This window comes from Alosa sapidissima, chromosome 16, assembly GCF_018492685.1.
Source record: "Alosa sapidissima isolate fAloSap1 chromosome 16, fAloSap1.pri, whole genome shotgun sequence".
NCBI classification, from domain to species: domain Eukaryota; kingdom Metazoa; phylum Chordata; class Actinopteri; order Clupeiformes; family Clupeidae; genus Alosa; species Alosa sapidissima.
This window is the reverse complement of record NC_055972.1, coordinates 26,266,154-26,290,961: the sequence shown is the minus strand read 5'-3', so window position 1 is coordinate 26,290,961 and position 24,808 is coordinate 26,266,154. Positions and strand designations below refer to the sequence as shown.

Below are 24,808 nucleotides of genomic sequence, written 5' to 3'. Positions count from 1 at the left end.
CCATCTGCTGCGTCTGTTTGGTCTCGTGGCACGCTGTGAAAGAAGTGTGTGTGTGTGTGTGTGTGTGTGTGTGTGTGTGTGTGTGTGTGTGTGTGTGACACAGAGAAAGTAGGAGGGAGAGAGCAAGTGTGTGTGCATGTTCCCAGTGTGAGTGTGTGCCTGTGTGTGAGAGAGAGAGTAGGAGAGGGAGAAACTTATTATTATTTGGAGGTATATTCAACACACACACACACACACACACACACACACACTACCAGCGCTACCAGCACTGACGGGCATAGAGCCAGTGCTCTGACATACCAATGAACCTGTTCAGAGGCACTTGAGTCCTGCCCAGCTGGTGGCCCGCAGTGGTCCATCCACACACACACACACACACACACACACACACACACAACGCGGCTCCCAGCACAGCAGCACCGTCCCCCAATCAACAACAACACAGGAAACAGGAAGCACGAAAACAAATGGTCTCCGCTGGCGCCAAGTTCGCTGTATCACACACCTCCCCACAATCAAGAGGAATTTAAATTCCTGCGTGTCATTCACAGGAGGGCAAGAGCAAAAGAATCTGTAGCCTTGGATGAAATTATTTTTCTCTTGCTAGGCATTTGTGTGTGTGTGTGTGTGTGTGTGTGTGTGTGTGTGTTTGTTTGTGTGTGTGAGTATATGTCAGTCTGGTCATGTATGTGTATACTGGTGTGTGTGTGTGTGTGTGTGTGTGTGTGTGTGTGTGTGTGTGTGTGTGTGTGAGTATATGTCAGTCTGGTCATGTATGTGTATACTGGTGTGTGTGTGTGTGTGTGAGTATATGTCAGTCTGGTCATGTATGTTAATACTGGTGTGTGTGTGTGTGTGTGTGTGTGTGTGTGTGTGTGTGTGTGTGTGTGTGTGTGGTATGATTTGGCTAATGATTGGCTCATGTTCACTCTCTCTTGGGGGGGGGGGGGTTGTAGAGCTACACACTCTCTGGTGCAGTAGGGTCTCTTTGAAGGAATGTGTGGGAGTGTGTTTGTGACTAGCATAGCCAGCAGCAGCATAATTATCTTAACATCCACCACCCCTTTACACTCTAACACACACACACTCACACGCGCGCACATCACACATCACACACACACACGCACATACTAATTCTCTCTATCTATCTCTCTACTCTTTACATTCGCTTGCTGCAACTGGATGTGGTGTGACTGGACTCCTTGTTGATTATGCTGCATCTTTCAGATAAGCTGCTAATCGTGCATCGTTCCCTGTCCTTCCCTCTTTGCCTTGTCCTTAGCAGGCTCTCGATACACTGCTTAGCTGAGAGCGTCTGTATACAGACCTGCTGGGGCACTGCTGGGGCAGGGCCATTGATTTGTTTGTTCATCCAGGCCAAATGCGGAGGCCTCTTGAAAAGATTGCCAAGGCTTTCTCATTAGCGCCAATTGGATAGGGCTTCAGATCAATGGTGAATGGGTGGATGGTGTCGCCATCACGCTGTACAGACACCCTGAACAGCGATTACACAAACACACACACACACACACACAGGGCAGCCGTGGCCTACTGGTTAGCGCTTCGGACTTGTAACCGGAGGGTTGCCGGTTCAAACCCCGACCAGTAGGCACAGCTGAAGTGCCCTTGACCAAGGGGAAATTCAAGGATTACCATAAGGAAGAGGTCTCTAGGCTAGAAACATCAGTCCATAGGTATTTGAAGGAGGGTAGAGGCGACTTGGCTGCCCGACACAGGCCACCACAGACAACACTAGATGCACTACTCTAGTGTTGCCAGAGTAGAGGCTGCAACCTATTTGAATTTAGATCAAGACAGGGTGACGGCCTAATGATATCAGGTAACATAATAAAGCTCTCTGTAAGTTCCTCTACCCCCCAAACCACTCTGACAGTTTGATTCATTGTTTAACGAAGTGTTAGACAAAACAATTACACACCATGGCACAGGGCTGGAAATCAATGGTGCCTCCATCAAATCACAAGGTGACGTCAGGTGACAGACCACAGCCACTATAAGCCATGACACAGACACCCCAGATACAGCAGAAAAACTTCACCTCACTTCATCTTGATTTTAACTGCCGCTTGAACATTCTGTTCTATGTGAGTATGAGTAGTATGTATTGTTGCACTAACATATCCTAGTCGCTCTGACTATACACGGGTTTCCCGTTTACCAACAAAACTAGATGCGCGCGCAGCCGTGGGGCAGAAGACGCTTGGTGGCCGTCCACAACGTTATAAACTTAACCTAAATAGTCGGCTGCTATAAACTACAATCAGATTTTTTTTGTATACCCCTGTTTTCTCAATGATAATAACATCTCATTTCAGACTATATTTCAGAGTTTGCCGTTCATTTGCATTATTAATATAACATCGTATTTTGTCATTTTTGGCGAAGACATGCATTCCGTTAGGGATATGGAACATATTGAACAATCTCTAACCATCGTGATTTCGAATTGGTGCAGTTTTCAGCACAAAAACTAATTTTATTCTTTTCATGGAGAGCATTGCTCTATGCTGTTCTATGGTGCTTTCTGCCTCTTAGTAGTGCACGCATGTTTTCGTGACGTTGCATAGAAATCCATGTATACCTTGAATGTTAACACAAATCAACGGCAACTCTACATGGCTCATTGGCTGTCTAGTTATGTCAGCCATCTTATAAAGGACTGGAGTAGACTGCTCTGCAGTCGTTACAAAATATGTGTGATGGACATATCTTTTTACACAAATGAGCCAAGCCCAATACTGACTTGCGATGCCGAGCTGATATGCCTGCAGGCGTTTTCGTTTTGTGAAACAGTGCTCAGAGGCAATTAAAGGAGAGACAGATTCTGAGAAAGAAAGAAAACGAACACAAGGTGCAAGGGGGGGGGGGGGGGATAAAACAAGCACGGTTCAGGGTTCAGAGGGACTGTGCTTTTAATCCCTGATATCCTGTGGTTTTTGTTCACAAAACAAACAAAAAAACAACTCACCCTTAAAATGCTCTGTGTCTCTTTCCACTTATTGGTCCACTCCTGGGTCAGCTGCAGGACCTGCGAAACAGAGAGGGCTTTAACGAAGCGAAAAGAGAGTCGGAGCAATGCATTATGGGAAATACATCTCATCAGCCAAGCCTCCCCTCAACACAGGGCTCTACTGCGCCATGTGTGAGCACCACGGTCATCAGGACTTTAATTGGAGGAAGGAGAGTGTGAAAAAGCTAATTATCTGGGGAGTCCAAACACAAAGGAGGACAATGCTCGGGCTCCCTTACTTGTCTTGTTAAGAAACTAGCATGCGGGGTTATTTTAGGCAAATAAGCACAGTTCTTATTTAAACAAAAATCACATCCCAAAAATCACATCAGTCCCCTCTTTCCATCACACACACGTGCACACGCACACACTAGTAGGTTTCCTACTTCGCAAAATCTCATAAACACATCCCCAACAGGTGTAGGCCACCACAGGTGCATCATTGACACCTTGCCTTTGACGCCTGCTCACCTGAGGCGAGCGGTAGCACTCACCCTCATTACAGTGAAGCTTCTCCTCAACACTGGCTCCCAGTCTGGGGCCCACTGGGGACACCTGTAGAAACAAGTGTGTGTGTGTGTGTGTGTGTGTGTGTGTGTGTGTGTGTGTGTGTAAGAGAGCGAAACACTGCTGTGAGCAAAACACACGCCTGATGCTGAGAAAACATGTTTCCTTAAGGAAAAAAAAAAACAAATAAAACTAAACAAGCTGCACCTGACTGTGACAGTACAGATGTTACTACTGACTGTGACAGTGCAGATGTTGTTACTGTAAACAAACTGCTTGGAACACTCTGAAATATACATACACAAACCCAACCCACAGTCATTTCCCAATTCCACCCCATGTTTATCTCCCACTAGTTTCCTGTCACTCTTCACTGTCCTATCTGAATAAATATACATTTACATGTATTCGTTTAGCAGACACTTTTATACTTAAAAAAAATAGGAATTATATTCATGCTACAATGCAGGACACCTTAAGCACATCAATTGATAGCATTTTCATAATACTACTGAATAAAGCCAAAAAGCTCCAAAAATAGACAGCATTTAGAACACACACAGTGTCTGCTGGGCATTGTGCTAAAGGAACTTAGAGGTCCATACGCGGGTTCCCTGCGCCAGAAGAGCCTTCAGGTGGGCAATCTCGTCCCTGAGCTCACGGATGATCTTTACATTGCCGTCCTCGTTCACCGTGGGCTGGTTCAAGATGTTCTTGACGCGGTTGGCGTAGCGGAGCGCGCTGAGGGTCTCGCCGTAGTTCAAGTAGGCAGGGGAAATGGCTGTGGGAGGATTTTGAGACTGGTTAGAGTTGACCAAACATGTCATCTGAGGAAAGAATCACCTCAATGAGATTCATTCATACAGGACCCATTTCCCTCACAATCCTCTTCCTGGTGCATCCTGTGTGAAAGAAACTGCTCAATGATACAGTATCTCAATCAAGGTGGTTCTCTGCATCATCATTCTCCTCCAAACCAGTTTAGACCATCTTATATCCCATCTGTTCAAGGTGTATTCTGTCCAGATGTTAGTCCGCCCCCCCACCTCAGTATCCCTGAGCCCACTCCTACAGACTTATGTACTGTAGGAATGGATCTGTGAATGCCATATGAACTGGACTGAAATAAATACAAGGGATTGCATTATATAGTGTGTATCATGTAAACAGAAGTATAATGTGCTCTGGCCTGCTCTTTCCACAACAGCATGAAAGGATGCTGCCGACACAGAGTTGAGCATGTTGATGGACTTGACAGTCCCATCCCCTTAACCTAACCTTGGGCCCTGTGTAGATGGCTATAATCTGCCCAACACTCTTGGGGAGCAATCAGATGGCTTTAACAAGTCATTATCCAGCCTTATCTATCCATCCATCCATCCATCCCAGAGTCTGCCCTCCTCATACTAATTACAGCATACTCTTTGTGGACCCTCAGTGGTTGTGAAAGAAAAGGAATATCAGTGTTTTCTTTACACCTACACTAGCTACACAGCTAGACTTCTCGGCTCATAAGTACACTTAATTAAGATAATAAATGTGTCTGTTCTAAGCAAACTGTCGGTAGGTAAATGGACTGCATTTATATAGCCTAGCGCTTTTTTCAGCTCCTGCGAGCACCCAAACCGGTTTACATTATCATGCCTCACATTCACCCTTACACACATGCAAAGTGTCAACCTCTTCATCGTGAGCACTGGGGTTAAGTGTCTTGCTCAAATACACTTTGACAGGGTCAGGAGGAGTTGGGCTCAAACCAGCAACCTTCCAGTTACTGGACGACTCCTCTACCTCCTGAGCCACTGCCGCCCCGTAATATGGTATGCGTAAGTTTCTGTTTTATATTTGTAGGACATATGAAATACCAATACAATACTGTGGGGAATTAGTGGATGAAAAACATTCTTTGGGTTAACAATAAGCCTGAAGTACAAAAAAGTATCTCCTCTGATAAACAAGATTTCAGATTTCCTTCCCTGAAGGTGACCCACAATTCCTCAAGCAAGGCAGACGACAGCAGTAGTCCCCAGTGCCCCCACACACACAAACACACACACACCTCCCCTTCAGACATACTTGCAATCATGATGGTCTTGGAGTTTCCCCCCAAGCTGTCCTTCAGGAGCCAGGTCAGTACGGAGTCTCGGTAGGGGATAAAAGTGCTCCTCTTCTTTGTCTTCACGCCTCCAGCCACAGACGCGTCGGCTGCCAGAGACGGGGGGTAGAAAAAAGGAGTACGGTGGTAGATAAAAAAGGAAAGCAAAACATTCTGTTATACAAACAATATATGAAAGGTGCAGCCTAAAGGCCTCTGTTCAGGATGATAAATGTTCCCCACAACTACGCACAGCAGTGGTGCTCTCTCAAGTAAACAGGGGTAAACAGCAAGCCAATGTGCTCCACGCTCAGAGTAAATGACTGTGGTTATTAAAGTGCTGACTGAATCAATGCGGGGGGGGGGGGGGGTGCAAGCTGAGGTGCTACTGCTGGGGGTGATGCGTCTTATTAGCGGCACCCTGATAATCTACCGTACCGAGGGCTGAGATGACGTTTCCCAGGGCCACTAGTGACTTGTTGATGTTGGCGCCCTCCTTGAGTCGGGTGCCCGAGGCACCTGTGGCTTCCGCACGCTCACTGCCCACCAGGTCCACCAGGTGGATCTTGCTCGTGGTCTCGCTGGGCAGCTCTGCATCGAATCGGGCCTGGGAGCCTGACACACACACACAGACATACACATACACAGACATACAGACACAAACACGGGATATTGACAAATAAATGTTTTCAAAATAATGCAGAACAGGACAGAATGCATTTTTTTGAAGTTGGAAGACTGTGTTTAAACAAGTCTTAATGGTTGTGCAACATTTACAGAGGTTTTAATTCATTTTTAGACTGTATTTGCAATTTTACCTCCCAAAAAATGTCAAGTGGCGCAACCAAAAGATTCTAAAAAAAAAACACACTTCCTTGCTTAACATATTATTATTTTGTAGTTGACCCTGGTATTAAAAGTTATTTATGAATAGTTTATTGTAGAGGACGGGTATTTTGGTTTTCCATCATCCAACTTTACATTTAAAATGTGAATAAATATTTTACAAATGAAAAAGTATACTGTTTAATAGAATAGTTAGGTACAACACATTTTTCAACCATTTGTTCACTTTAATCTACTATTTCTTGTTTTAAATTAGTATTTTATCTGGTTGCACCACCTGACGATGCGGTTGCGCCACCTGACTTTTGCTATTAATTTCAAATTATACAGGCATATTCTTGGACACCTATATAACCTTTTGACTTTGCTAGCAAGTTGATCCATTACATTTTCCAATACAATAAAGAGTTTTATATTAAAATAACTTTTTCTTAGTTTTACATTGGTTGTACCACCTGACATGTAAACTGTCTAACTATGAAGAGAAAGTAGCTATTTTTTTAGCTTGTTATTAATTTCTAATTATTTTAAAACCAAAGTAATGGACTTGAACACAGAAATCTACATGTCACGTCACACACACACACACACACACACACACACACACACACACACACACGTCACACACACACACGTCACACACACACACACACACACACGTCACACACACACAAACAAGACTGATTAAGTGGGAGTGTGGGGGGGGGCGCGAACTCCTGCCTAATAAAAACACTTCTTTTCATGTTTTGGGAACTGTTCCCAAAGGCTAGTGCCAACGAGCTAACTAAGCGGGGAGACAAAAGCAGAAACGCTATGGCATGATGGAGAACCATTCTCCAAACCATTTTTTTTTTCTTTTCATATTGAGCAAGTGATGGAGGGCCAATAGCAATTATGGAAAAGAAAAAGACCACACACACACACACACACACACACACACACACACACACACAGATACAGAGACACACACACAGATACACAGACACAGACAGACACACACACACAGACACGCTAGTACGGAGTGACCTTGGAGTTCATCGGTAGCATGGTTGTGCTGAGGAGAAGAGCTTTGTGAGAAGGAGAAAGGTCCTCAGGGGCACATTCAGTAGAAAAGGCACCGAAATGCTTGACACATACAGTGATCATGTGTGAACAAACTGGAGCAAACGTGACCAGCGCCACTGCTAATTAAAATCCTGAAAGCATGTGTTAACCGCAAGGCCAAGAAAAGTATGGCAACAGACCTGCCATGACCGACATGGAGTGCCAAGCAAGCACCAACAGCCAACAGCAAGAGCTCACAGTGTGGTCGACAAGTTTTCAAAGCAAAAGCAAACCAACAACAAGCTACTGAGCTCTATTTATGTACACAGATAACATGCACAGTATACAACCTACATATCAGAATGCTGGGATGTTACATAACACCAGCTTATGTGCTTCAAATGAGCAGAGTACAGAAAAATGCTGTGACAAATGCCATGGCCCTTTTTTATGCAAAGGTCTTTAAGGTCCCCTATAAGATATGAGGAAGGAGAGTAATGGTATCAGTGGTCACATGTGTTTGCTCTTTGCACACACTGTAGCTGAAGTGTGGGTGTATGCTAATACTTGTGTGTGGATGAGTGTTTGTTTGTGTCTCTGTATGTGTGCATGTGTCTGTGTGTGTGTGAGTGTTTGTTTGTGTCTCTGTATGTGTGCATGTGTCTGTGTGTATGTGTGAGAGAGAGCACAATAAATGTTTGCCTACTCTGTGAGAGAGAGCGTGTGTATGTGTGTGTGTGTGTGTGTGTGTGTGAGTGAGAGTGAGTGAGTGTATGTAGACTTCTTCAAAAACAAAGTCATTTCTATAAGGGAGGCTATTGGTAACACAAGTAATATGTTTGATAGTACACCCAAAAGCATCCCCCCAAAATTAAGGTTCTTTAGCACTATTACTCAATCTGAGCTTGGTAAAATTATAACTCAAACCGGCTCCTCAACATGTGTTTTGGATCCAATCCCTACTAGATTCCTCAAAAATGTATATGATAGCTTAGCTCCCTTTATTCTCAAGGTAATAAATACCTCATTAGAAACAGGTATATTTCCAACTGCGTTTAGAACCGCTGTTGTGAAACCTTTACTTAAAAAGTCGAATCTTGACCATACCAATCTGAGCAACTACAGGCCTATATCAAATCTACCGTTCCTGAGCAAAGTACTTGAAAAAGTCGTTTGTAATCAGTTAAATACCTTCCTCAACGAAAACAGTATCCTTGAAAAATTCCAATCAGGTTTTAGATCAAATCACAGCACAGAAACAGCTCTAGTAAAAATAGTCAATGATCTTAGACTGGCTACTGACTCAAACAAAGTCTCAATCCTTATTCTTCTGGATTTGAGTGCGGCATTTGACACCATTGATCATAGCATCCTAATTCACCGCCTTGCGAAGTGGGTGGGTCTCTCTGATAATGCTCTAAACTGGTTTCAAACCTACATTACTGGCAGAGATTTTTATATCAGTCTAGGAGATCATGTGTCTGAAAAACATGACTTGCCTTTTGGTGTGGCCCAGGGGAGCTGCCTTGGTCCCCTGCTATTTTCCCTATATATGCTTCCGTTGGGAAACGTCATAAGTCAGCATAATGTAAACTTCCATAGCTACGCAGATGATACCCAATTGTATATTTCTGTGGAGCCAATTAACCCAGATGGCCTTTGCTCCCTCACTGCATGCCTAACCTCCATTAATCAGTGGATGAGCAAAAAAAATTTGAAACTAAATGATGACAAAACAGAGGTACTTTTGGTTGGACCAAAACTAAAGCGAGACATTGTTCTTAGTAATCTGGGGAACTTGGCGCACCAGGTCAAACCAAAAGTAACAAGCCTCGGTGTCATCTTAGATGCAGAGTTAAGTTTTAAACCCCATATCAGTAAAGTTACTCAGACAGCCTATTTCCACCTGAGAAACATTGCCAAAGTGCGGCCCTTTTTAACTCAACAAGATGCAGAAAAACTAATTCATGCCTTTATCACTAGCAGGTTAGACTACTGCAATGCACTTTTCACTGGTCTTTCCAAAAAACATCTAAAGAAATTGTCACTCATACAGAATTCTGCGACTAGGCTTTTAACTAAGACTAAGAAGAGAGAATACATCACCCCTGTGTTGGCTGAACTGCACTGGCTCCCTATTTCCTATAACATTGATTTTAAGGTTATGTTAATTACTTACAAAGCTCTGAATGGCATAGCACCTTCATACTGTATATCTCTGAGCTTTTAATATCTTATCAACCACAAAGGAATCTTAGATCATCCAATTCTAATCTTTTAATCGTACCCAAAGTGCTCCACAAGCAAAGTGGAGAAGCTGCTTTTATCCATTATGCCCCAAAACTATGGAACACCCTGCCTCTGTACATCAAGCAGGCGAGTTCAGTAAATATTTTTAAAAAAGATCTGAAAACATACCTGTACAGGAAAGCTTTTAGTTAACTCATCTTATCCTGTAGACTACTTTTTCAGATTATTCTACATCTGCTGCCATTGGAGGGCGCAGCCAGCCAGAAACAGATGGGCTCCCCCTATTAAGTCAGGTTCTGCTCAAGGTTTCTTCCTGGAATATGGGAGTTTTTCCTTGCCACAGTTGCCATATGGCGTGCTTATGGGGGGGTAAAGGGTTAAGGCTGCCAGTCTTATGACATGTTATTTTTCTATATTTTTGATATGTTGCTGAGTGGATCATAAACGGCCCCAGCAATGAAGAAAAGTGATTGATAATGACTGACTGACTATTATTGTGTTACATGCTTCAAATGTAAAGCACTTTGAGCTGCATTCTGTGTATGAAAGGTGCTATACAAATAAAGCTTATTATATGCGTGTTAGGGTGCATTAATCTGTCCCTATGCTTATTATGTTCCAATAAGCGAAATAACATTCCTGGTAAATTTTAAATTTTTTGAAGTAAATTGGATAATATTTAGGTGGCCCACCATCAACCTTTACGAATGGTCGAAATTGTTGCCAATTTCTAGCCTAGAAATCTAGACGCAAATTACATTTGCTGCCAGGGCTAGTCTAGCAACTCTCCGTTGGCTTGTGAGCTTGAAAAATTAAACTTCTATCAGGCCAATCAAATCGTGTATAGAGTCGTTAGGTGGTAGCCTAGAAATCTAGACGCACCCTAGCAGCAACAAATTACATTTGCTGCCAGGGCTAGTCTAGCAACTCTCCGTTGGCTTGTGAGCTCGAAAAATTAAACTTCTATCAGGCCAATCAAATTGTGTATAGAGTTGTTAGGCGGGCTTAACATAATGATTGATGGCAGAGTTGCAACGGTTTGGCTTGAATTCCCTGCTACTTGAAAACAAATAAGATAATGTTGCTGTTGGCGAACATTGTGACACGAGTTAAGCTTTTATTAAGTTGGCAAAAGTTTGAACTAGCCAACTAGCTCTGCTGGTGGGAAACCATGGGACTCATAGCGCTGTCCTATTGCGTGCAGAAGAAATTTGAAAGACAACCGATTATCCCGCCCCTCGGACTGAGCACTGCAAACGGTGAGTGCCCAGACCCTACATTTTAATGTGGGTCTGGCTCGTCAGGCTAGTTAGGCGGGCTTAACATGATTGATAGCAGAGTTGCAACGGTTTGGCTTGAATTCCCTGCTACTTAAAAACAAAGAAGATGGATGTTGCTGTTGGCGAACCGTGTGACACGAGTTAAGCTTTTTTTAAGTTGGCAAAAGTTTGAACTAGCCAGCTCCACTGGTGGGAAAACGCATGGGACTCATAGCGCTGTCCTATTGCGTGCAGAGGGAATTTGAAAGACAACCGATTATCCCGCCCCTCGGACTGAGCACTGCGAACGGTGAGTGCCCAGACCCTACATTTTAATGTGGGTCTGGCTCGTCAGGCTAGCCAAATTCAGGAAATCACCTCACAATATGGGGGACTATAGGGGTATATTTCACATTATTTCACTATTATCAATTTTTTAGCCAGTAGTTATTTGAATAATAACTGTGTTAAGGGCATAAAGCACACAGCTCATTGGATAAACATTGGGTTTCTTTATGTTGTCATACATATTATGGTGATTTTTCTCAAAAAAACGTTTTTTTTTTCTTCTATATGTTATTTGATGAAAAACACCTTAATGTGTATTGTAACACTACTTGTAAAGTAGTAGTTGTATCACACAGGATTACATGAACTTTCTTGCAACATTGCTTCTAGTGGAGAGTGTATTAGTAATGCCAATCCACAGTCTTCAAAATGTACTCTGTCTATAAGACAATCGCCTTGGATATTTTGTTTGGGCAGTGGCCTTGTTTAGGATGACTCGATTATCACTGGATTCCATCTTCCAAACTGTCGCCAAGTTCTCAGTTGCTTCGTGTGGTATCTTTCGGATGGTTCATCAGAAAACAGGACAAAGTGGGAATCAGCAAATATCGTACTGTCCCAGGTGTCCAGCTTTTATAAAAAGGCTAACATTCCTTTGATATCAGAAAGGAAAGCCTGTGAAAAAATCATCAAACTTTTAAGTATAAGTATATATACTCTTTTGATCCAGTGAGGGAAATTTGGTCTCTGCATTTATCCCAATCCGTGAATTAGTGAAACACACTCCGCACACAGTGAACACACAGTGAGGTGAAGCACACACTACTCCCGATGCAGTGAGCTGCCTGCTACAGCGGCGCTTGGGGAGCAGTGAGGGGTTAGGAATTTTTTTTAAAAAGTGAGGCGGATGATGCACCCTAATGCGTGTGTGTATATGTGTGTATAACCTGTCTGAAGTTGATGGTGAAGATGGCATGCGAGAGGCTGCTGGTCTGGTTCATGGCTGTGCTGCCTATGGCACGACTGGCATTGCCCTTCTCCATCAGCCTCTCCACATCACTGTAGCTGTGCACCTGCTGCTTGGACAGGCCTGCACACGCACGCACACACACACACACACACACACACACACACACACACACACACACACACACACACACACACACACACACACACACACACACACACACACACACACACACACACAATTTACTAAAGCAGCAATAAAGCTGTGATAGTTTCTTGCATAATTCAGCTCATACAGAAATGAATAACGCGCGCGCGTGTTTTGGATTTACCTTCCACATAAGGTCCATCTCTGGGGTGCTCCCTCACTCTCAGGCAGCTTCCCTCCGTCGGCTTCCTGCCCAAGAGGTCTCGCACTCACTCATTGTAGATCTCCAGATAGCTGACAGAAAGGAGAGGAGAGGAAGGAGAGAGGAGAATAAAAAGCTGTCCACGACACATGGGCTAGGAATTAATCACACAAGATATTATCTAAAGTGTCTCTGAATTGTGCAATACTAGGCATTACTTCAAGCTCCCTGTCAGGCAAGTTTAGAATCTCTTGAGTGGAGTTGCTGTTGAATGGCCTATTCAATGATTTCCTTGATGAAACGTCTGAGAAACATCAGTGTTACAAGCTAAGAAGGAGTGAGAATTGGTAATAACATAACAAGTGTGGACTAATTGCTCAATTATCTGATAGAGAGCGAAAAGTGACATAAAAAGTCCCATTTTGAATCGAATAGGCATTAAACAAACAGCTCACACACTGGACTTGTCAAAGCATTTGATGTAAAAGGATGTAATGGCTCCATAGAGTAATAAAGTCCTCCTCAGCAGGCTGCCGTCTCACACAACCACACTGGACCGGGCGGGGGTGGGTGGGTCGTGGGGGGTCACGGTCACTGGCGGGTCTCCGGAATTTAAAACACTCTCAGAGCTTTGGATGTGTCGATTCCCGCCGGGTGGTGGACACAGCAGCTAGCGAACAGACAAAAATAAACTACAGAAATAAATAGCCTGTATAGATAAATAAAGGAAAAACTACCCAGAGCAATCCAACAGAGTGTTCATTAGAGAGTGAGCAGTCAGCTCGTGGAGAGGAGAGGAGGGTCCATTCCTTCGGGCGCTGTCTCCATAATGTCATCAGTTTTCACGCTAGGGAACGCTAGCTGAGGACGGCTAAACCTACCCCCCACCTGACTGCCCCCCCTACCCCCGCCCTTTTACTGTCTGCATCATCAGAGGTCACCTGGGATTGACTCCGGGGTGGTGCAGAAGGCAGCCAACACATTTATGAGTGTTTTTTTTAATCCCAGTGCCAGGAGCAGACACGCCAAACCAAGGCTCACCTGTGGTGGGCGGGAGGGCAGGTGGGCCAGTGGGTGGGGGGGGTGTTATGGCTGACGGATGCACCGGTGGAGACTGTGCCAGGTGTCCACCATGAGGAGCGAAAATAGAGAGAGAGAGAGAGTGAGAGAAACATAGACTGAGAGAGAAAGATGGGCGATGACAGAAAAAGAGGGGGAGAGAGAGGTGAAGAGCAAGAGAGAGAGAGAGAGAGAGAGAGAGAGAGAGAGAGAGAGAGAGCACTCTTTGGCCAAGCCGTGCTCAAACGGATGACCTCCCATCTCGTTTGTTACCAATTAGAGTGAGCTGCTAAATAAGAGTGCCCCTGAGAGCAGACAGGCTGCCAGGAGAACAGAATAATCGAGAGGAAGAGTGAGAGAAAAAGTGGGAGAGAAAATGAAAGAGAGAAAGAGAGAAAGAGAGAGAGAGAGAGAGAAAGAGAGAGAGAGAGAGAGAGAGAGAGCACGCTTTACAGGCAGCTTGTGGAGGTCTTTTCTGACATTACCCTTGAGTAGAGGTAACTGAGCGCTCATGGTCCATTTTTCCTCCTCACCATCAGTCGGAAAGGTAAGGCTTTGATTTATCTTTTCTGTCAGACAGGTTTAAAAAATGGATTCCTGGCCAGCGGAGATGAACATCCATTCCTTTCCTGACCCCGAACTGTAACATGGACGTACACCACTGAACTTTCCGGTGTCCTCTCCTCTCCTCACAGACCTCCTCTGCTTACCTGACTGACGTGTGGAAGGAGGTATGGTCCATCTGGGACAGTCCTGTAATCTGGCTGAAAAGGCCTTCACAGATGCGAGGGGTCAGTCAAACATCATCCTGAACAAACACACACAGCCAGGAATCAGAACAAAACAATTGCTTTGGCAGGAGTTCGACTTCTTATGCCGTAACTCTACCTAACCTGGAATTACAGTCTGATAACTCTAAACTCTTAATGTGTGCATACAGTAGGGACCGCACTGCTCCATCATCCCTGTGTTACCATTCAGGAGTGCTGCCGGGCCTTTTATTGCCACTACGTGCCTTTGCCCTTACACCAAGTATATTGCCACGTTTACTACTCAAGATGTTAACCGTAATAGACCCAAATGGGATTTTAAAATGTCGGAGTCTGATCCTCTGACTCAAACACCTGGCAGATGGCAGAGGGTGATATTTAGATGGAGGGGTGTGGGGAAAGCCTGGACAGTTTGTCCTGTGCTTTTCTGAGAACGGAGTACGTGCATAGGGATTAAAGAGACTAGTGTTCCATTTTTCTGCTGTGACCATAGCAGCTTTCACGAGGTGGACAACCTAAGATTTCAACTGCACAAAAAGTTTTTTTTTTATGATATCATACAATACCTGTATCCCATAATAAAATAATGTAAAATGAATTATAAAAACAGCTTAAAACAAAAACAGCCATTTATGTTCATCCCAACATCTCATGTTAAACGTATCGTCTTAAATGTGGGCACTGCAGTACTAGGGTGATGAGATCACCTGATAAAATGAGACATAAATGTTGTGGAGGAATTACTTGTGTGAGGTCGCACCACTACCTGAAGTTCACTTGGGACCCAGGTGAGTCATAGTCCTCATACAGTAAGACAGCTGGGTAATCAGAAGCAGCACAGATAAAGGTATGGAAAACTGTACAAAATGTCACAAGGGCCTGTCTCTAGGAAAGAAAAGATTAGCTCTAGCTCAGCTCTAGCAAGTTAATTTACTGACAGGTCAGCACACCATGACACATAAACTCTCTTACACCATTCTCGGTACACCAAATCAAATCAATATAGAAATCAATATAAACAATATATAGCCAGGCCACAAGTTTCTATGTTCATCCCAAACACAGAATATATCTATGCTTTCATTTACTTTCGACAGGACCATCTTAGAAAAGCTACAACAACACACACATCTCTATGTGACATCATGTTAAGTTGAAATTCTTCATGGCACCTTGCTCTGGGTATTTTTGTTGACAAATTGTAACTATTCAAATGCTAAAGACCTGTGTATCAGCATGAGGGAGAGAAAGAGAGAGTGAGGGCGAGAAAGAGAGAGCGAGGGATAGAAAGAAATAGAGTGAGCGAGTCAGTCAGGTGTTCTGTCGTTTTATGATTTGTGTGACTCATCTTCTCTTAATTACCATACGGGAGCGAGTGAATATTAAGAAGGACTGATTCGATTATCAAGCGCCGTTGACAATGTGCTTCGCGTGATGACCTTGCACAAGTCCGGTACACAGGCAGAAATCTCATTAGCTTCACAGGGCTCCTGTTCCTGTTCTGCATTGATGGGGGGGTGGGGTGCTGCTCTCATCACATTTTCCGATTAGCGGTGGAGAAATGTGCATGGTAGGGGGAGAGAGAGAGAGAGAGAGAGAGAGAGAGAAAGAGGTTGACAGTAAAGATGGAGCCCATCTGCGGCCCATAGAGGTGAGAGGACCTCATCATTCTCTGCCTGTGGTAGGCTACACTGCAGCCCAAAGAGAAACAGAAATGAGAAAGCGCCAGGCAGAGAAAGCACAGATGTGAGATCAAGTGTGTTATTGTATGTCTCTGTGTGTGTGTGTGTGTATGTGTGTGTGATCAAGTGTGTTAGGTGTTCAGTTTTTTCTATACATTGACTTATTTGTGGCGGCCCAACACAATATCAACATTGACCACCATACTAGAGTTCTCAACGGGCCTGAAAATTACAACCTGACCCGACCCGGCCCGTGGCTTTTAAAGCCCGGACCCGATGTAACCCGACACATCAACAGAATTATCTGCCCGAACCTGGCCCGCGGTCCGACGTAAAACACATGTTTTGACTGTTAAACCCTGACTTTATTTAGGTGAAGATTCAACACATTAGCGTGACAGTTCCTACTTAAAACGGTGATTTTTCTCCTCTTCTGGCGTAGGCCCTATCGTGAAGGAAGAACCATGCCATCTTTGGATGCGGTTATCTTAGCGATACTTTTTGCAATAGGCTTACCCTCGATATACATATCGTTGGAAAGCTTAGTTTATGACCGTTCATGTGAGCACAATAACTTAATTTTGTAAATTTTACTAAAGCGACTGGTTTCGCCTTGCAGGGTCACATATTTCATCAGCACCTTGCATTTTGAGCATTGCACATGACCTGTAGAATTTCCATCAGAATCCAGCACCACTCCAAACACTTTCCAGACCTCTGATTTTCCCACTCCTACAGTAGTAGCGACAGTGAATTCACCTGCGACAAGTTTACTTTTCACCAATTACATCTTCTTCTCCAGACTAGGGGTGCACGCAGCTGCGTCAGGTCTGCCCCCGCCCCTCTACGTTGCACGCAGCAGCCAGATTTTCTTTACGGTGAACAGCAGCGATGATTAATAAATGTTTTTTTTTCACTGAGCGGAAAAGATTAAGCCCGAGGTCCGACCCGACCCGAGTCATTTGCTTATATTTTCGACCCGAACCCGGCCCGAACCCGCGGGTCCCGTCGGGTTTTTCGGGCCAACCCGACCCATTGAGAACGCTATCCACACAAAGATTTTCTATGTTGTACTATTTAAATTGGATGCAATTTTTTCATTATTTAGCTATGTGCACCTTTGCACAGTCTCTCCTTGTCTCTCGACGAACCTGCATGCATGTTCAAAGAAAACATTAACAATTGTTGTTGGCATCATAACCACGCTACACAGATTTGTTCGAATATAATCCAATTCTGTAGGAAACACTGGTGTTCGTGTTTGTGTGTGTGTGTGAGCGCATGTGAGTGAGAAAGAGCAAGAGTGAGGCACTGTATTTGTTTGTGTGAGAGAGAGAAAGAGAAAAGATAATAAGACTGAGAAAACCAGAGATAGAAGATAGAGAGTACAAGCGTGTGTGTGTGTGTGTGCATGTGTGTGTGTGTGTGTGTGTGTGTGTGTGTGTGCGTGTGTGTGTGTGTGTGCGTGTGTGTATGTGCGTATGGGCGTGTGCATGTGTATGTGTGTGCACTCATGTAATGGTAGAGATGTGATAATAAGTGTAGGGGTTTATAGAAAACACTAGGCTCTGTCTGCAGATTTATGAGGGAAGGGAACAGACAGTGATGTTCCTCTGAAGACCACAAAGGCCTTCAACACTTACTGCAGTGCCCATCATTGTGTATGACTTCCCGGAACCAGTCTGGCCGTAGGCAAAGATGCAGGCATTGTAACCTTCAAAGGCTGCCTCCAGAACATCACGACCCGGGTCTGTGAAGACCTGAGAAAGGAAAGCGACAAAGGCTGATCTTAAGAGAGCCATCGTAATGGGACAGCACACCATTAGAGCTCTGTAGCACGATGAGCTCTCAACATAATGAGACAGCACATAGAGAAGAGGATGTGAGGGGTGAGGTGTGTGCGTGTGGGGGGTGGGGGGTATGGAGAAGAATGAAAGATGATGAAAGAAAAGAGACAGCCAACGTGTAGCAGAAGAGTGACATGGGTTACACTCTTCAGCATCTAGCCCTGCCACCAGACACTCGCTAGTCGCTACACTGCGACACGCGTATAAGCACACAGAGCTCTTCAGAGGACATTTCGTGCCCTGATTGACATGTCGCTATGCTGCTGCTGCTACTGCAGAGTGACCTGAGGGCATAAATCACACTGCCTAATTAGTGACAGCCCCTGGGTGGCAGGCCAGGCTTCACAGCCACACACACACACACACACACACACACACACACACACCCTGAGGGCTCATGCCACCGCCGTTACCCGCACATCACAGTTTAATCTGTCTGGCCCAGGAGCACAGACACGAGGCCATTACGGCCATACAATGGGAGAGCCACATCTGATGGTTTGTAATTAAAAGTTGGGAAGCAAGTGGAGCAGCAGAATGGCAACTTTGTGACGGAGAGACCTCCATGCATCAAAGAAATAACAACATAGGCATTCAATAAGGCATCGATATGTATAATACGCAAGCATAATTTTGAAGTATAAAGTCCAATATGGATTTGGCAAACCCATTATAGTAAAAACAAAACTCAGCTACAACTATTTACTGTTAGTGTATCCTGAACCTTAACCATTTACCTGAAAGAAAAGAGGCCTGAAGACTACATACTGAAATTATTCTGGCCCAAACAGAACTAGGCCTATTCAAGATATCTTATTTTATCTGACATTGAATGACCACACCCATCGTGTTCTTCACTGCATGAAGAAATAGGGAAATATAAATTATAAAACATGTTGAATGATTGTTCAGAGTATGAAACTCTTTTGCACCTTATCTTGAGTTGCAAAGTTGGGATTCTTTGCATTGCTGGAGTCATAAGAAAAATCATAGATGAATGACTTTGTCTTCTCTTCTGATATATTCATAAGAATATCCTGCAAGGATAATAGAGATGTTGAAAATAGGATCATGGCAGATACCCACACCGTGTTCAACTGTAGAGTATTCTACTCTGCATTAATAATAAAGACATTAACTACTGTAGCAAAGTGGTGGCTACATAACTAAAGGTCCGATAAAAAAAAAAAAAAGTCAATGTTTGAAGTGTCAGATAAAAGGAGAGGATTCACCTTAACATTGAGGATAGAGGTCTTATTTTCCTCCATACGAATAATGACCTTAGAAGACAAGTCCTTTTCTCTGTGAAATGTTCACAGATCATGTAGGCCGCCACAAAAACAACAACAAAAACAACAAAATAATAAATTAATAGCAAGGCTACCACATATAAGATGGGCTGCTATTTAACAACCGACAAACCATCACACAACACTGACAAATAGTAAATGGGGCACTCTGACATTTTTTTTCAGGGGGTTAAGTCTGATGAATGTTTAATTTAATCATTACTTCAAAAAATCCCAGTTCCCCAACACCCAGGTCCAAACTGGCCTAGCCTAAAAGTGTTTACAACAAAAGGTTTATTGGATTGGACAGAATTGTATGGGCAACTGATCTGGTTAACAAATAGAGCTAAATAAAGCTGACAGTATCTGATATTAGGATTGACACAGTCATTTGCTGTATGCTTGGGAGTATTTCTCATTGGACGACGAAGGTAGGCTTTTACTTATGTTTTTCTGACATGTAAGCGAAGTTGTAGGCTACCTAACATGATGACGTTGTCGAAACCAAGCAAACGAATCAAGAGAACTACAGCGATCACGCAAAGCTACTATCCAATTAGTGTGTTAATAACAAAGATGTCGTTATGATTAAAATATTACTCAAGATTACAAACCTCTTGTTCAGGGATCGAACTCGGACAGCCACCCGTACGCACGCCATCATTATTTTCAGGCGCTGCACAGGAGAAAACAATCTATAACCATAATAATCAGGGCAATACATGCATGTCAGACTATATTGGAAAATAAATATTATCCCGTGTTTGTCAAGTTGCCGAATGTGAATAAAGGCTTGTAGTCTAAACAACTTCCAGCTGATAGCCTACCACGGCCCTGAGCCTAAACTTCTGCATATGATTATCCGTGCGTTCACCTGATTAGGTGTCGTGGTTAGAACAAACCCAACGGATTGTTAATGAATGAGAGGAAAAAAACGTCCCCCTCATATGTGGAGATAAGTTCCAAGCTACTTGTTTAACTCGAGGCGTATCCAGAGAATGTCTAATAGGAAGACGGGCTCTGGCGTAGCACAAGCTTACCCTTTGCCCCTTACAGGTGTAACACCTTTCAGTTGAAGTCCTCGAGGGCCATTTGACACGTGCTTGGGTTTGCAGCAGATATCTGTCACATTACATTACAATGTTTATAAACTACCTCCCTTCTCATTTTTGTAACCTCAGTTCAATATGGCTACTTTGGTAACATATGTATGCACTCGATATTTAATTATTAGACAGACAGTAGAGGCTGAGGAAATGTCTAGTCTCGTGATAGGCTGCCATCTAGTGGTTCTGATAGGAAACATGTAGTGGCTTAGTAGCAGTTGCCATCCATTTTCAAGGGTTGTGCTCTTGATGACTTTTCTTTGCCAATTTTTTGCAAAAGCTGAAACAAATGGGATTTTTACAGTATTCTTAGAGATCCATCAGTGGTGATCTCACGTGAGAATATTCTCTGCCTACTGTAGACTAATTGATGCGTCACATTTCCAACTGAAATTCATCCGATTTGCATTAGGCAATAAATAATCTGAAAATAGATCTATTCTAGAATGATTAGAATTTGCTGTTCAAAAACATGATGCCTAAGGCTCTCTATTAGAAGTGAAGAATAACACAGCAAAAGAGGCATTGAGGATGCCTAATGTTTAAGTGGATGGCCAAGCGAATGTACATACAGTAGATATACTTTTAAAATATTTTTATTTTAACGAATCAAACTAAAATGTACCATAATGAAATCGCCCTTTCACACAAATAAGGACAAGTATGTTCATCTGTTAAGATTATTATTTATTGTACACACACACACACACACAACTATTTTAATGGTGTAGCCAAACAACCCTAGTGAAAAGAATAAATAAAAAATCTAATTTGGACAGAGACATTAAAAGCTAGTTTCCTGTACATGGATTAAGCCAAGCCCTAAACGAGAATCATATGTGTTATTGTTACAAGTCATCTAATGAACTGAAATGGTCTAGCTGTCATCTTGTCCAGCCATCCTCCGGGCCCTGTTTTTCTGTGCTGGTTCCTTGGTGCTTCTCCCTCCACTGAAGAACCTGCTGGTGGAGGCTCTCCACCTCCTTCACCAGGGTCAGGAGCTGAGCCATGCCCATGTTCTGGTGGAGACACAAACACCATATCAGTACAGTACACACCTGGCAGTTTCAAATGTGGTACTTATTATGATTCTCAGTGAGTTTGTCATGGGAACTGTGTGGAATTTATGTGCAAATTATGCCTGCACTAGATTAATTAAAATCAATTCAATTAATCAACTCAATATTTTCATGTTATGGTTTCTTTATGAAACCTTTCAATGAAATATATGTATAAGGTTCGAACAAAATAGAATAGAAACCTACCAACTTGTTAATGTCTTCCTGAGTGTTAGGAATAGACTGTACGGTCTTTATCTTCAGGTCCAAGTTCTCTATGAAGTCTGTGACCATGCTGATGAGCTCCACCACATCTCTGTGAAGTAGAAGACCAGCAAACATCCTTATGTGCGATTCTAACGTATGTCAAAACTGTGGCTAACTGCAAACAGAATCTTTTTATACTTAAACACAGGCCTACACATACAGTATGTATTAAAAAAGGAGTGCAAACATGTGTTTGTTTAAAGGAGAAATTCGGCGAATTTTCACATAAATCTCCGTTTCTCGAGGTCACCGAGTACTGTCGGTATGACAAAAACAATCAGTTTTACCAGAGACTTTCTAATGTAACACAGCACTCAAAAAATACTCCATAGAAATGCATGGGGCTAGTTTGTCACGCCAATATGGCCGTTGTCTACACATATCCCACCCCTTCCTCGGCAAAACGTCAACATGTAAATACATTGAGCCAATCATGTGGTGGGATGTGAATACATTGAGCCAATCATATGGTGTGTTGTGAAGACATCGTGCCAATCATGTGTTGTGATCTCGCCGCTGGAGCAAGATTGGTGTCGTGAAGCCTTGCGCACGCGCAGTTCGCGTGCCCGATGAGTGCCCATAAAACGTTGGCAAATGGCCACCGAGTGGAGGGACTTGCCTAAAAGGACTTTGGTTTTACCTAGCTCGAGTTGCTACAGCCAGTAGCTAACACAGCCAGGCAGCTATAGCGCTACACTCTGGGGGCATCTCTGTGTACATAGATCTGAACAGAGATCTATGTGAAAACTTGCCGGATTCTCCTTTAAGGGTAAAGTAAAAAAAAAAAGAACTTTCTAGGACTACACATAATAGGATAGCATCCTGGAATATGTTTCAGAAAAAGTATAAATTAGCCTTTGTGTTGTGGAGATTTTGTTTGCGTTCAATTTCTGTTTTTTTTCAACATTACATTGGACCATAGGTCTATTCTTTCACACAAACTTGTGTCACATACGTACGTCACCGCCCATTTGGAGGTGCAAACAATCAGATTTTTCCTTACCATGTGATCTCAATGGCAATGCAGTGTTTGTTTGCACCTCCAAAAGCATGGCGTACCTGGTTGCCTCCCAAAAACGCCCACAAATACCCGTATGTTTGTGTGAAAGAATCCTTTAAATAAATTAATTATTCATATCAGGTAAAGTAGCACAGACCTCTTTTGAGGCCTATGAAAAACTGGAGTAGCTCACTTGTGCATGTCTGCGTGTATGGGTAGGCTTTGGTCAGCCCGGGGATTCATTAGCCTCTTTTTCAAGCTGATGTGCTCCTGAAGCAGCCTCTGGAGGTGGGAGTTGAACTTCTGAAGGTCATCAATCCTGGGGTCTGCCAAAACAACACAACACAAGACAGTTTACTTACCGTACTAACCCTACTGGGACAGGGGGTTGTTTTCACCATTATGAAAGCAAAACTTTGGAAAACTTTATCAACTACAAAAGGGAGAAACAAACACATTTGCTCACTCAGATAGTGGTTGTGAGAGACATCAGCGAATTCCTTATCCAACTTAAGTAACTCAAGTTGAAATGCTCTCTGGAAGCAGATAAAATTCTATTCAAGACTGAGCAGTTCAGAAACTATAATACATTTACAATATGTACAATACAACACATATTGTACTACTGCTCCATCCTTTTTAAAGCCCCATACCTCATCACTCTCACGCTGAATTTCGTTCAGTTTCACTACATTATACAGATTGGAGGAAAAAACGTCTTGTTTTCGTACGCCATCAATCTCCTCCTGTTAAAATGATGTTGGTGTGTGTCAGAAAGATCTACATGTTTTAAAACCAGATAAATCAGACTCGAGGCATGGAAAAATAATAAAAGCATTTACACTTATGAAGCATCTTACCTGGGTCAGAAACCCACTGGTAATATAACTTTCAAGGAGTTGCCCTTCAGCTGATGTGTCTCCTGCGCTCATCCTGATGACTGCACAAACTGCAATAACAGTTAATTTTCTTAAAACTGACCCGTAACCTACATAATCATTATCAACCTCGTTAGCTAGCAGCTACTCAGTAATGAAATAATGCAAAGCCTTCCACATATTCAAGTGACATTTCGTAAGCAGGGGTTAGTTAACGGTTAGCTATCTAGCATTACGAACAGATGACTTGATTAGGCTAACTGTTAGGTGTGTTTTGAAGATCCATCAACCCCCAGAAAACTTCGCAAAGTTCAGTTTCAAAAAGATTTTCATACCCTATGGCACTTTCAGCTCTGAGTAGAAATAGAGAAGATCAAAGGTAAGGTTACATCCCGCCGTATTGTTTGTTGATATCTCGATTTATGGTTTTCTGGTTAGGGACAAAGAGGCTTTTGCAGTACTACCGCCACCTAGCGGAGGGGAATGAATGTTCTAGACCAGAGATTCTGGAAGAAGTGTGGTCGGCACACTGCAATTGCTCCAAAAATATAAACTTTATTACTTTAAAAACATAGCAACGTTTCGATCACCCTGGATCTTCGTCAGGCATCTGGGTAACAGGAAGAGTGTGGCCTATATCACATGACCATTCATTCAGTACCCGCCTAGGCAGGGCACCCAAGGGCGCCAATCATCATGACTGACAGGCAGCTCGGCCTATGTGTCATAAAGAAAAAAGCTTTATTATTGTATCAATAGGCATAGGCCTATGTGCAAAGTCATAATGTTCATGGCAAAGACAAATATATATATAAATATACACACACACACACACACACACACACACACACACTCACATATATACACACACACACACACACACATATATATATATATATATATATATATATATATATATATATATATATACATACATATACAAAATACAAAAAAAAATACATAGTCATCATACATAGTCATCATCCAAAAAGGAAAATCACAGAAAAGGCTTGAGATCAAAATACATATTAAGCCCCTTTGGTGAAATAGTGTTTAAGGTGTATATATAAAAAGCCTCTATTCTTAGGAGTAAGTTGTCGACATCACCACCCCGTCTAGGAATAGTGACCTGTTCGATCCCGATATACGCAGTACATGTTTTGAGGCATCGTGTTGTCTTTCCAATAGGCTAGACCACAAGGGCATTTGATCATAT

At 43.1% G+C, this 24,808-nt stretch overlaps 2 protein-coding genes across 3 annotated transcripts in view; both read right to left on the bottom strand.

The window, feature by feature from the left end:
* Window positions 1–20,685, bottom strand: part of kif16bb (kinesin family member 16Bb) — a 53,589-nt gene extending 32,904 nt beyond the window's left edge. Inside the window, exons 1-13 of one of the 2 annotated variants that reach the window (XM_042065804.1) lie at window positions 20,324–20,685; window positions 19,898–19,959; window positions 19,227–19,296; window positions 18,927–19,031; window positions 17,791–17,907; window positions 14,406–14,503; window positions 13,092–13,306; window positions 12,619–12,728; window positions 6,072–6,240; window positions 5,615–5,743; window positions 4,144–4,319; window positions 3,526–3,586; window positions 2,990–3,054 (exon numbers count right to left, since the gene is read on the bottom strand). In XM_042065804.1, the coding sequence (XP_041921738.1) occupies window positions 2,990–3,054; window positions 3,526–3,586; window positions 4,144–4,319; window positions 5,615–5,743; window positions 6,072–6,240; window positions 12,619–12,636 (618 nt within the window). In that variant the 5' untranslated portion in view covers window positions 12,637–12,728; window positions 13,092–13,306; window positions 14,406–14,503; ... (3 more) ...; window positions 19,898–19,959; window positions 20,324–20,685. Of the gene's footprint in view, window positions 1–2,989; window positions 3,055–3,525; window positions 3,587–4,143; window positions 4,320–5,614; window positions 5,744–6,071; window positions 6,241–12,618; window positions 12,729–13,091; window positions 13,307–14,405; window positions 14,504–17,790; window positions 17,908–18,926; window positions 19,032–19,226; window positions 19,297–19,897; window positions 19,960–20,323 lie in introns of those variants that run through there. The other variant, XM_042065805.1, reaches the window with a different exon arrangement.
* A 370-nt stretch (window positions 20,686–21,055) lies between these two features.
* On the bottom strand, window positions 21,056–24,075 carry haus2 (HAUS augmin like complex subunit 2). Its single transcript, XM_042065806.1, has 7 exons — window positions 23,928–24,075; window positions 23,575–23,663; window positions 23,368–23,460; window positions 23,181–23,250; window positions 22,908–23,040; window positions 21,655–21,763; window positions 21,056–21,408 (listed from the first exon to the last, which is right to left on the bottom strand). The coding sequence occupies exons 2-7, from the start codon at window positions 23,644–23,646 to the stop codon at window positions 21,274–21,276; spliced, it is 612 nt and encodes a 203-aa protein (XP_041921740.1). The 5' UTR covers window positions 23,647–23,663; window positions 23,928–24,075; the 3' UTR covers window positions 21,056–21,273.
* Window positions 24,076–24,808: the final 733 nt, after the last annotated feature.